The sequence below is a fragment of the Carica papaya genome, chromosome 7, assembly GCF_054855325.1.
Source record: "Carica papaya isolate Zhongbai chromosome 7, ASM5485532v1, whole genome shotgun sequence".
Lineage (NCBI taxonomy): Eukaryota > Viridiplantae > Streptophyta > Magnoliopsida > Brassicales > Caricaceae > Carica > Carica papaya.
In genome coordinates this window covers 27,031,323-27,045,294 of record NC_142315.1, presented here as the reverse complement: position 1 = coordinate 27,045,294, position 13,972 = coordinate 27,031,323, and the positions used below count along the sequence as shown (strand labels likewise).

The window sequence follows — 13,972 nt, the reverse complement described above, 5'->3', positions numbered from 1 at the left end:
TCTTATCTATAATCTTTAAAAAAAAAAAAAAAAAAGATTCTTATCTATAATAACAGTATGCATGTAGACGGAAATATGTATGTATATATATATATCAAAATTCTTCATTATTAAATAAGAAATATATATATAACTATACATATATATATATATATATATCTTTATCACCCAACACGAGACTACTTATCCCTTTCGCGTCCACGTACATGATAAAAACTCCATGTCTATCCATATTTAACTGTGTGACCGTGGATTAAACCATTAAACCCAAAACCAATACACTCAACCAATTATTGCATATATTGTGTGTGTGTGTGTGTATGTATATATATATATATATATAACTATACATATAATTGAATGTAAAATGGAAGAAGGTTGCGTATTGGGTTGGAATAAAAGGATATATTCCTAATTAGGGAAATTCAAATTATAAATGAAACCACATGCATGGCCGGAGCCTTCATTTACTAGGAGCAATTTATTTAATGCAACATCATGTCATTATATAATTCTGTATGTACCCATAAAAAAAAATATTTTGTTCACATAATAATAATAAATAGAAAATTATTAAATGGGAGAAGAGTGAAAAGAGTAATATAATAATTTTATTTTATTTTTTTAAAAAAAAAAGAAAAGAAAAGAACACATGGAAGGTTGGGAGGGAGTAAATAATGACAAGTAGTAATGAATTATTTGAATGCAATATGTCTTCGTCTGCATCATAAAGAGAGAATGTGTTACATTTAATTTTGTTTTATGTGGGGTTAAGATTTTGGATTTTAGCCAAGGTTAATAATATCAGTTTTTATGAATTGAGATTAAATTTATTTTCTGGGTTTATTTTAAAATAAATTATTAAAAAATTACATTAATTAGCAGATTTCCATTTCTAATTACTCATAAACCCTAGATAGCAACTGCTCTCCTCTTGTGGTCCAAACTCAATTATTCTTAATACATAAAAACATTGATTAGAGAGTTAAATTGTCTCATTTGTGCTTTACCCAAACAAAAAATATATATATATGATTAATTACATTCATACTTTCAATTTATTTACTTTTTTATTTTTATTTTTTAAATTTTCTAATTACCACGTAATTACATTTAATTACTTTCAATTTAGTTAAATTCTCTCATTTAATTAAAGGTCATCGGGGTCCAGACGCGTCGCACGTGATGCAACCCTCTTCCTTTATTCTTATTATCTTATATTTTAAGCTTTTCCTTTACAACAAAAATTTCATTTTTTTGGACCCTCTAAAACTTATACTACCGAACCCCACATACATATAATTATATATGTCCTCAAGACAAATTTTTTTTTTTTTTTTTCCCATCTTAATTATTTAATATATATATATATATATATAAATTAATTTTTCTTATAAAATGGGGTGAAATTAAAATTCAAAGAAGAAATGGAGGAGGGGGGGGAGGTAAGAAGAGGAATGCCTCAATTTTATTAATCACCTTCCCATGTAATTAATAAAATATCTATGGTAGAATATAATACTATAGACTCTTTTAGCAAAAAAGAAATTAAATAATTTGACCCAAAAATTAAAAGTAAGAAAAAAAAGGGTGGGGAGGAAGGAGTAGAGAGAGTTGATAAATTGTCGATTCAGGCAGGCCATAAAAGTTACCGTTAAATCTATCAACGTCTCTCTTACTTCCAACTGTCTTCTTTCTTTTTTTTTTTTTTTTAATACTTTTACTCTTTACCTTTTACCTTTCTTTAATGGTAGTTTTCACTCCCCGCCAAAAAGCATTCGAGACCATATTTACATCTCTATCCAACACAACTGAGTAATATCCCAATTGCATCCCCTCTTTCTCTTCCTCACCTTGGAGCTAGCTACTGCTATTCCACCCTACAGACCAACCACCACTTTGATACTACCGGGCAGCAAATCTCCAGAGTTCCTATTTTCAGAATCATTGTCGGGTTCAAGCCGAGCAATTATACACTCATCTGGGATTCTTGCGGGTATCGATAATTTAAGCTGGTGAAAGCTTGGACCCACTACTTTCTCCATCCACTCCTCTAAGCTTGTTCTCCCTACCCACACGCCGCCTGCAATTTTCTCAAGAGCATCATCATCTATTTCCATTGATGGCCGGTCACCTATGATGATGGTGAATCTTTTTGTTATGGTGTTTGCTACGTTTTGTTTAATGGGACCAAAATCCACTGGCTTGAATGCGATAGCATCATCGACAGAACCTAGGAACTCGCGGGATACAGACGAACTTGCATGGGATAATAACCTGTTATTGAGCCCATGTTCCTCTTCGTGCTCAATTGTGAGATCGCTTGAGTTTCGTGATCCGTCTGCTTTATCATACTCTGTATCAGCAGCTTCATTGAGATCGAATGATAACCCCAATCCATTCTCCTTCCTAGGCTTGTTTGCTCTGTCTTCATCGTGTAGCCAATTGGCACGACGTTTTGCAGTTTTCTCCCGAAGGGATAGTCTCAATTGCCAACCTCCACTCACTACACTGCCAAGTTTCTTCTCATCAAGTGGAATGCCATTAGATTGTAATTTCATATCATCTGGCATCCAGTCTGCTGTCAAAATGAATATAACATTCCCAAGACTGATCTCACGGCCATGGGAATCAGTGAGTCGACCTCTCTCCATTGCTCGTTTTATGTTCCCACGAAGTAGCATGTTTGCTTCGTCAATGTCCTCAAGCATGATTACAGAAAAGGGGTTTCTCCTAACAGCCTCTGCGATTCTATCCAATGCTGTTTTACCACGAAAACCCAAATCAGATTCCTCGTCGTCTCGCTTCAAGCCAAGACTGATAATTGTTGGATTTGCCCCACATACCAGCTCTGATAAAGCGGATGCCATCTTCTTCTTGCCAACCCTGTCGGGACCCATAAACAATATCCAAATATCACCCTTGGATGCAGCACCCCGCCTTTTTCCATTCCCCAATCTGCATTGAGTCACCATAGCAGCCACTGCAGATGCTGCATCCTGCTGCCATGAGACCTTCTCAGACAGACCTTTGAGTAGCCTCTTATAGGAGTCAGCATCTAATAAGCATGCAGCTTTCTCACTTGGTAAAACATCAAATTTATTTTGTGTTTCAGAAGGGATGCAGCCTAAGAAGTCCTTAACCCGCTCTTTATGGATTTTCTCAGGGGTGGATTCAACGACCTTTGGTCGCCCTAGAACCAAGTCTGTTCTCACAGGGCTTCCTGGTGGGGTACTGACCTTTTCTGTTGGTTGGCAGGTTAACAGGTTCGAGTTTAATTGTAGCGTGGCACCAAGGTTTTTATTCAGCTGGGATTTTGGTTGGAAAGGTTGGCGTGGAACCAGATTTGGGTTATACGAGTTTGTCATTGACAGAACCGTAGGAGAAGCTCTATTAGAGGCAAGACTTGGTTGATGATGACTAGGATGAAGATGCAGGCACGTCTCGTTCCATTTCTTCTGTAATTCTTGGGTCTTCTGCTTCCACATCAGTTCTTGATCCTTATGATTAAATTCACAACAAAAGCATTCATCAGTTAAGTGCAATTAGGTGGAATAAGCGCCATAAAAGCAGAATTAGCCAGCACTTACCGGTGTCTGATCAACTGTCTTGACATCCCCGTTGTTGGCTTTGGCACTTTGCAACCACTGAGGCAGCTGTGACCGACCTGCATCTGATTTGGCTTCCGAAGAAGATCTCTCAAATTCCTTTGATGCAAATTTAGCCAGTTCTTGTTCGTAATTTTGCATGCACTGTGAGCAACAACTCATTCGTCGAGATGGATCCACGTTCTCAGAGACACGTCTAGATGGAGCAGTTGCTACACTTGGAAAGTTTTTCAATGGTGACAGTGACTCGACTGAGCTGCTTAGTATCCCACTTCCAATTCTGATAAACAAAAAGCAACTCAATGAACGGATTATATCATAATAACAATACGTTACAATCTTCGTTAACCGTTTTCCATCTTGCTTAATTGTTTAACTTACTAGAAGCGAGCTTCTTATTACTAAAAAGTCTCATCAAACCTATAAACACCATCTCTGGGTCATAGTGAATGGGGGGAAAGGTGTAAGATTCTATTTCCATTAATCATCCATTCTCAATTGGAGCATTATATCACAAGCCTCATAAAAGGAACGACCTTTTCCAGGCATAAAATTTCAAAGACTGGATGTCAAAGAATCCATAAAGAGCCATTCTTTATACTAGTATCAACAAAAGGTGCACTCTATCCAAACCACCTTATTCTTCTGCTAAAAAGTCACATTACACCAGTAAAATGAATTCAAGAAAACCCGGAAGAAAATTTACTACGATATTTAAGAAATTATAGCTTTGGTACGATCAACGGATAGCAATAAACACACCTAGGAAACATTCCCGGCTGAGGCGCTCTGGGCGCAATTGGAACTGCCTGAAGATCCCAATCGTTTTCCATTGATGGATGATAAACTTGACATCTCAGATAAGTCTCACAAGTAGCAGTTCCGATCAACCAAAGCCTCCCACCACCACCACCACCACCATCTCCAAACCTTACTAGCAGCTTCCCCATTTCCGTCACGGCCGCCCGCCCTGTATCAGATAAGACCTGTTGGTGGTTTTGCTGCAAACCACCACAACCCGCTACTCCAAAGCTCACCTGCTGTTCAACAAGCCACTTCAAATCGCCCAAATAAAGAATCGCCCCTCCACAGTCCGATTTCCCTATCCGGCTCTCTAACGAACTCTCCAATTCCTTAATCTTCGCCATCATTTGCGTCTTATCTGGGGAAAGCTCCTTCTCCAAGTGGATTACCTGCACATTCTTTAACGGCACATCTCCTAATTCCTTGCTCTCAATTTTCCTTAATATCTCCTTCATCACAAGCTCTGGCTCTGAATCACCCACCAGAACAGGATTCCTCTTTTTCGTCCTTTGTAGGATATCGATTACTCGCTTGACTTCTTCGCTCCTCTGCTGTCCAATTTGTGCAGCGCCACCTTGCTGCAACCGGGGATTGATATACAAATTCCGATTCGCAGGCGGGGGAACTGAGCGAAATCCTAATCCAATTGGAGAGGAGTTGGCGGATGCAGCATTGGAAGTGCTCAAGGACTGTTCAATGGTGGCCTTAACCGCGGGGCTTGAGAAGCTGGCCTCGCGCATGACCCGACTGACACTTGGGTCATCGAGTATGGATATAATAAGCTGTTCGAGCTCAACCTTGACGGCCAAGAGGGGCTGCTGCTGCTGTTCTGGACAGCCGCGACGCTGGTGAGCCTGAGCGCGCTTGAGGGCAGCCATCAGGGCGTTGGAGATAGGGGGGTCGAGGCCAGGGCTGGTGTTCTGTGCGGTGGGGAGGCGCTCAAGGGCGACGCTGAAGCAGAGCTCGAGAGCTCTGCACTGCAAGGGATGTGATGAATTGGGGTGCGATTTGATGCATGCCTGACGAAGAAAACCGGTGGGAGAAGCGAGGAGGGTGGCGGCCACGTGCAAGGGCGTGGTCTGGCCATGGTTGCGGCGCCCTGCTTCGGCTATAGAATGATTAAGGACGCTGGCGGCCTCGGGCGTAAGGGTCTGCTGGATCGTACTCAAACCTGCTCTCATCTCCCACGCCACGAAACAACGATTACGGTTCCGGAGTTGATAGTAAATCTAGGTTGTCCCTTGAAATGAATTGTTTTGTTGAGTTTTGTGGAATTGCGTGTTGTGTTTTATCTGGGAAAAACGAATGAGGAGGAAAGAAAGCGAAAGGAAATGGGAGAAGTTGGGGGTGTGTGAAGGGTTTCAAAATGGACAAAGTCACATTTTCAAGGGTGAAGAAAAGAAGAGTTAAAATAAAAAAAATAAAAAAAAGGTTCCTTTACAGACACAAACAAAAAATCAACAAACTAGCTTCCTTGTGGGATCTCTCTCTTCTCTTCTCTTTGCTTTTACTTTCTTGGTTTCTTTCTCTAACCTCTCAACTTTGAGTGACGCTAAAAGGTAATAAGAGAATTCAAAGCGAAAAGGAAAGATCAGAACGCCTCCTTCACAAGAACCTCCTCATTTCTCTTCCTCCTCCTTTTTACTTCCCTCCCCACCCACCTCCTCTCTCCCTCTCTCTATCCCTATCTGTCTCCCTCACTAACAGAAATATCCACAATCAAACTCAAACCGACCAACAAGAGGAAACCCATTAGTAATTGATTAAAAAGAGCAAAACTTGGCTCGACTCATCTCCGACCCAGATGAAGAAAGAGAGAGGAATAAAGAATATGAAAAACAGAGTTGAAGTAAAATTAGTTACAAGTATGCAGTGGAGTGGTGGCAAATGAAAATGTTTGTTCGTTTGTTTTGTTTTTTTTTATCGGGGAACGAAGTGAAGAGAAAAGAAAGAGAGAATTTATGGAAAATAGAGAGTTGCAAGTACTAGAGGTTTGCAAGGATTTCTGGAAAATACTCTCTGGACAGGGCAATCTGCTCTCCTTTTTGTGTGTCCTCCCCCTCCCGTTTGCCTCTTTTTTAATATTTCTTTACAAATAATATTAATTTATTCATTTTATATACGAACATCTCTTTGTCTCTTTATATTAGAGATAATGGAGTGAGAGAAACACCTTTTTTAGAGAGAGAAAACTTGCAGTAAGATCTCACACACCTTCTCCCTCTCTCTCTCTCTCTCTCTCTCTCTCTCTAGACTGTCAATTGACTGGCTTTCTTTTTTTTTTTTTTTTTAATCTTTCACTCTCTCTTTTGTTTTTGTTTTTTGAAGTTCTGCTTTTCCTAAGACTCGTAAAATCTTAACCTCCGACACGCACCACTTCCTCGCGTGGACTTCTATCCCCAGTTGAATCCCGAGAGGTTGTCCCTCACGCGCGTTCCTGTTACGTGGCATTTGCGGAGAAGAAGAATATAAGAAGAGAAGGATTTGCCTTTCAACCAATTTTCTGCTTTTCACACGCAATCGCTGCAAAGGCATCGCACGACTTTTTACCTTTTCATACTTACTCTCTCTTACTTTTTTTTTTTCCAAAAATTAATTTCCATAAATATTCGAATTATTAATAAATCGTACGTAATTTTAAAATTATTTTCTAACCAACAAAAAAAAAATATATATATACATACATACATACAGAGAGAGAGAGAAATAATTGCTTCGTTAGAAGTCTGAAATGATGGTAAATACCAAAAGGGTTTTCAATATTCGTGTACTTTAAGCCACAAATTCAAAGAACTTGGGCTGCCATAATTTTCCCCAATGAAAACGTGTTTTTGATTCTTTATGATTACTGTGTTTTAATTTACTTTTTGAAATGGCAATGATTATACCATAAGCTAACCCACTAATTATCATCAATTTAATTAATCATCTATGTATAAGCATGCGATTGCTTTTTACACAACATTAATTACTTTCTTTCATTGTCCACGTGTCCCATCCACGTTACCTGAGTGTAAAAAAATAATAATAATAAAACACCCTTTTGCCATTTTCTCTATCTCAAAATTGAAATCATTGAACATAAATAAGGTTATATATTTCTAAAATTTTCAAATGTATTAATTAGTCAACACCTAATTAATATAATTAGACGTATTAACTAGTTATCAAAATTGGATTGGCCTAACTTAATGTAACCCACGTTAGATATGATAAAATATTACTAAATAAATTTTAAAAAAAGTCAAAATTAAGTTACAAAATCTTATTCTTATTAGTTACTAATCACACACTCGGTACTTTTTATTTTATTTTTCAAACAAAAAAAAAATTAACAATTCAATAATTTGGATTATATGGGCAGACATTAAATGCGAGAGAAAAAAAAAATCTGAAACGTTACAAAGTGGTAAACACCATCACATGTTGCACCGCCCGATTAAAGCATTTAATTTTTGTTACAAAACTTAAACCGAAGTGGGAGATGGTGCGGGGAGGCGGATACATTTTATCAGTCCTCATCTTTTGATTTTTAATTTCTCATAAATGACTCCTGGGTTAAAATGAAAAGCTGCTCCCCTCCCCTTTTGAAACATGTGACATAAATCCCAAATAAATTAACAAAAATATAAATTCCACCTAGTACATATTATTATTATTTTATTTTTATTTTTTTTAAAAAATAATAATAAATTTGAATTGGGTATTATATTGATTAGTATATGAATTCTGTAATTATTATTATTATTATTATTTTATTTTTAAATAAAATATAAAATTCATTAACCCACTTAAATGAAAATGATGGGTGAAGTGAAAATGCAAATGTATTAGTAATGGAAAACCAAATCATTCACGCATTCTTCAGAAGAAAAAAAATTAAAAAAAAAACCTTAAAAAATAAATACATGGTAATCAATACTAAGATCATTGTCATTATACTAAAATAAAAAATAAATAAAAGTACATATAAATCAACAGATGTAACATGTATACGTATATGTATATGTAAATGTAAATAGTAGAGTTAATAATTACTCCAAAAAAAATCCAAACCCATGATGTTTGCAATTAATTAAAGTAAAGAAGCAATGGCTAAAATTAAGACACAACTATCTGATTCTAAACATGATATGACGATGGATGGATGTCTTACTTTTTACTCTCGACATATATATATATATACACACACACACACAATGTGTATGTATATATGTAGGAGAGCTTTTTGGGATTCCTTAGCTAGCTTTATAGAACAAGTCCATCTGAAAAAACAAAAACAAAAAAAAAAAATATATATATATATATATATAAATGTTGGAGTAAGGGAACAAAAACCATCATCATATTCCCTTTTGGTAACGCACGCCCTCCCTTCCCTTTTACGCGTCTTTCGAGTTCTCTTTTCTTTTTTTCTTAACTACTACAGCTACTCCCCCCTTTCTACACTCACCTTTTTTCCCCCATACTCTACTCTCACTCGCCATCAGTCAACGCTCCTCCCCCACGCGCCATGAATTATTGACGATAAATTGAACTTGAACTTGTCGTTTTGGGAGAAAAGCTGACGCGTGTTTACTTACTTCCTTCTCTCCTTTTCCGCCCCCCGAGAAAAAAGTTAAAAGTTTTAAAATAGCGAGAGAGGAGATTCAGCTTTCTGCATTTATTACCCTTCACGTATGTTCAGAGGAAAACTATATTCTTGTCTTGATAAAATGATTGTTTGGTCCCTGGTCGCTACTTGAATTTTCAATATTGCCATCGAGGAAAACGACGTCGCTTTCGCACCTGACCCCACCTTTCCCTTTTTAAACTTCTTTTAACTTTTCCCCAATGCTTCTAAAGGTCGCCTGCCCCCCCCCCCCCCCCAAATTTACTTTTTTACCTTCATCAAATTTTTAATTAATTATGATTACTCTTAACATAATTTAATTATCACGTAATTTCCTTTTTTAAAAAATATAATAAACATGCTAATATTCTACTAATGATATTAACAAAGATTCAATTAATATTTTAACTAATACATTTTAAATATAAGAGGATTTGAAGATTTCATGATTGATATATTTTAAATTTTACTTTTATAATAATTCGGAAATAAACTAATCACTTTTATGAATGCACTAATTTTTTTTTTTTACTCTTACAATATTTAATAATGATTCGCATAATTAGATTTATATTTATACGAATTTAATATTTATAAATTTATAAAATAAACAAAAACAAAAAAAATCATATTTTGATGGATTTAAATCAATAAATAATTTTAATTTATGACTTTGTGATTAATTCGTTTTTAACCCTATTAGTACGATAAATAAATAAATTTTATTTTAACACGAATTTTAATATTATCAATATATTTTAAATTATATGTAAATAAGGTTTACAAAATTATAAATTATTGAAAGGTGAGTTAAAATGCATTTTATTATATGTATATTTACTTGATTTGTAAGTTATTAATAATGAGTATTTGGTAAAATATTACGTATGAGTTGAAATAATAATAAAGTGGTAATTGAAAAGTAATTTCATAATTCCTAATTAAAATATTTGAGTAAAACATATAGAAAAGACAAACTAGATTTTACTACTTAAGACATGAGGAATAAAATATTTAATTATTTTTATCGTGACTTATAATTATTACCTTATAAAGTAAATAAGTACAAATAAAAAAGACTATTTTGGTTAATTTTTGAATCAACCAAGTTATAAAACTAATTTTAATAAGAAAATAAGTAAAATAAAAGATCTCATTAATTTATTTTGAAAATATTATTATTATTATTATATATATATATATACATGGATAAAAACCAATAATTATAAGAAAAAGTTGAAATACAATTAGCTCATCTGAATCTTTTTTTAGCAAATGATGGTTTTTCTTTTAACGAGGGTAAGTAGCATAATTGATCACTTTTTTTTTTTTAATATATATATATATAATTTCTTCTTAATATTTTTTAAAAAAGATAATTAAAATGTTGATAAAAAATAATAAAATAAATAACTTAATAGTTTTTTTTTGTATTAAAAAATTCTTGCATTTTAGCGTAATAATTTTTATGACTTTTAATCAGAACATCAGTAAAAATAAATTTCATCTTATCCGGTTTCGTAGTTGTTCTTATGAAGCGAGCATGAACCAATAAAGCAAGCTAATTATTATTGTAATTATAAATGTGAGATATTTGTATTTTTTAGTCTCGAAGAAGTAACGGTTTAATAATATACTAATGTTTTGAGTTTAGGATAATACTTACTTTAATTACCCAACAAAAAAAAAAAAAAATTGACTTAAAAATATTTCAATAAAGTAAAATGGATTACTAACAAAAAATAAAGTATGAACAAATTTAGGTATCTGCCCAGAGACTACTAATTGATGGCTTAGAAGGTGTTGCAGTGGGGGGATGATTGCAGCCGCGACTTATTCTGCTTCGCTACTCAAATGTTCAAAGGTCAAAATTACTGACTTTTCTTTTTTATTCTCACTGTACAGAATCGAAGACCTCAGCACTCACCTTTTTTTTTTTCTCTCTAATTTTCATCTTCTGCTGGCTGATCAGACACAATGAGCAGCTATTTATATGAATTGCCGAGAGAAAGATTACATGTAATGAAAATACCGATCTCATCAACCATGGCATATGCGAGTTAGATTTGACCCACCTTTGTAAAATTTCCAAAACCCATCATGGGAATTTTGACCAAGTTTTTTGGGTCTTTGATTTACTGGAATTGCAATTTGATATACATATATATATTTATATTTATATATTGAAACTTTCCAATTTGACCTACAGTTTTCCAAACTTATCATTAGCTCTGTTTTGCTTTGGCATTGCAGCTACTTTTGCATATAATTACTAATTGGAAGCTTATACTTCTGAATTAAAATCTAATTTCAAATTCAAGAGTTTTACCAAGAATATTTTGCCCCAAAACTTTTTCCTCCTTAGGTATTGGAAGATTCAAATCTCTTAATATTAATCTTCTTGAGTACAAGATAATGTTACCGATTACAAAAGCAAAAAAGACAAATATTTTTTTTATATTATATTTAATTCAAATTCGCATTATAAAAATTAAAATTTAACCATCAAAATAATCGTGTATTTTGCTTATATATATATATATTTAATTTCATAATTATATAATTATAGTTTTGTATGTCAGAAAAAGAGACACTAATAATATTTGGATAAATTAGTAACTACCAATTACATGCAATTTCGAAGCAAAATCAGTATAGTTAGAATAATTAATTGTTGATGTAAAAAGGGTGAACATTATTTGATTTGTTTTTGTAAGCATGTTGGGCATGGTCATATCAATAATGTTTATTGTAATCAGTTTAGGTTTGAAAACTCTGTGTAAGTACAAATAGAAGAAAATAATGTATATTTTATGGAGGGACCTCATCAAAATAAAAAATAATAATGAAGGTTATATATATGTATATATATATATATATATATATATATATACATACACACACAGACTCGAACCATTGAAATCTTCAATTAATGCTCAAATATTAGCATGTTTGCAAAGAAGAAGATGTGGGTATTAAACAAAATTTTTATAAATTATTCTCTCAAAATGAAAAATGGAAAGTGTGATGTTGAAGAGAAGATGCTATTGCTTGTCTCTAGTCTAATGTGTTTATGTATCTATGTATATATACATATACCTACAATATATATACATATATATAATGTTAAGTATGATACCATAATAATTCCTTGTTTAAAAAGTTTTGTTAATTAGCGAGGTGAGCTCATGATTTTCTAAAGAAAATAGACTTATTAATTAGGTGATCTCATCAACCCTTTTAAAAAAGAAACTTTTATAACCACATTTAGAACTTGATTAGAAGCTCCATTTGGATGATAATTAGATTGAGTTGGAGATATCTTTATCTCAAAGATTTTTTTATTTTTATGTTAGAATCATTATCAAAAAGATGTTGCTTTGTAGATGGTTCCTTGATAGGGGAAAAAAGTCTTCCCCACTACATGATTTTTATATATGCATACATATATATATATATATACATATACATATAGAGAGAGAGAGAGAGAGAATTATACATACATTTATATATATATATATATGTATATGTATATGTAGATATATGCATGTCTTTTTTTAATTTCTTCCCGTCCCACCAATAATAGAGGAACCATGATTCAATGGAAGACCATCTTCTTCTCCTTCTTCTTTTTTTTGATCATTAAAAGAATATATTAAAAAAAAAATAGTTAAAAAGTAATTATAAGATTAATTGATTGCTAGTTGTAAAAAGGGTGTGATTGCCCAAAATGCTTCCCTCATAAAGTTTTTTTTTTTTTAAAAAAAGCATATAATTTTATTTGACTTGTTAGAGTAGAACCTCTAAAAAGGCCTCCTTTTCACACAATTTGTTCAAATTTTCAATCTATCATCAATTACATATACGTGTCTATATATATATATATATACAATTATATCTATATCATATTATAATTCAACATAAAAAAAAATTAATTTTTAAACTTCATATAAAAATTTAAAACATATTCTATCAATAGTTTAAACCTAAATTTTTAAATTTTAAATCAATAGATTATGTCACAACAATTATCTTATATTTAATTTATGATTAATATTTAAATTTTGACCCTTTTTAGATTTAAAATTAACATATATTATGTTAAAAATTAATATTTTAGAAAATTAAAGAATTATTAGTGAGTGATTTTTTAGCAATATTAAGATGGTTTATTGAACTTAAAATTAAAATTAAATTAAAAACAAGTTCCCCTCATCCAAAGGCTAATTGATGGTAAATCATGAGACAAAAGGGCCCATATTTCTTTTCACTAGTGCAAGCCAAACCCCATTTAGCTTTTCACTCACACATTTTACACACACATATGTATATGTAACTATGTATGTATATATATATATGTGTGTGTGTGTATATAATCATGTCATCAAGGTCAAACTTAAAGCAAACACATACTAATATAGATGGGAAAAGATAGAGAGAGAGAGAGAGAGAGAGAGAGAGAGAGAGAGAGAATCACTTTGTGAAAAGTTTTTGGTAGCTTCTTGCACTCAAAGCAAGTAGACTTTCATGCCCTTCTTTTCCTTCCTCTCTCCCTTTTCTACACTCTTTTTTGGGTTAATAAAAGTGGGAAAGTGATTTTGCTTTCTCTCTCTCTCTCTCTGAATATAAAAGATTAATTGGGCAGGAAGATGCACCAATCAAGCAAATTAAATATCACCACTAGTTCCTCTTTTCACAAGAGAAAGGCATTGTACTATATTTTTATTTTTCAAAAAGTTAATGTCTAATATACAAGTTAATTATTGCAACTACAAAAAAAAAAAAAAAACCCTACAATTATATTTTCCACATGTATGCATGTACATATACTATATCACTTCCATGCACCTTATTTGTCCATATAGTTAACAAACAAAATAAAAAAAAAAAATCATATAAAATTCATTTAGACTTGGTGTTCAAACAACTACATGATTTTTTTAAAGAT

General features: G+C 32.9%; 1 protein-coding gene across 1 annotated transcript; it reads right to left on the bottom strand.

Annotated features, from left to right (window-relative positions):
• Positions 1-1,690: 1,690 nt before the first annotated feature.
• On the bottom strand, positions 1,691-6,513 carry LOC110812629 (Double Clp-N motif-containing P-loop nucleoside triphosphate hydrolases superfamily protein). The gene is made up of 3 exons (XM_022039450.2): positions 4,371-6,513; positions 3,591-3,888; positions 1,691-3,500 (listed from the first exon to the last, which is right to left on the bottom strand). Exons 1-3 carry the CDS (start codon positions 5,591-5,593, stop codon positions 1,881-1,883), a joined length of 3,141 nt encoding a protein of 1,046 aa, XP_021895142.2. The 5' UTR covers positions 5,594-6,513; the 3' UTR covers positions 1,691-1,880.
• Between the last annotated feature and the right edge of the window lie 7,459 nt (positions 6,514-13,972).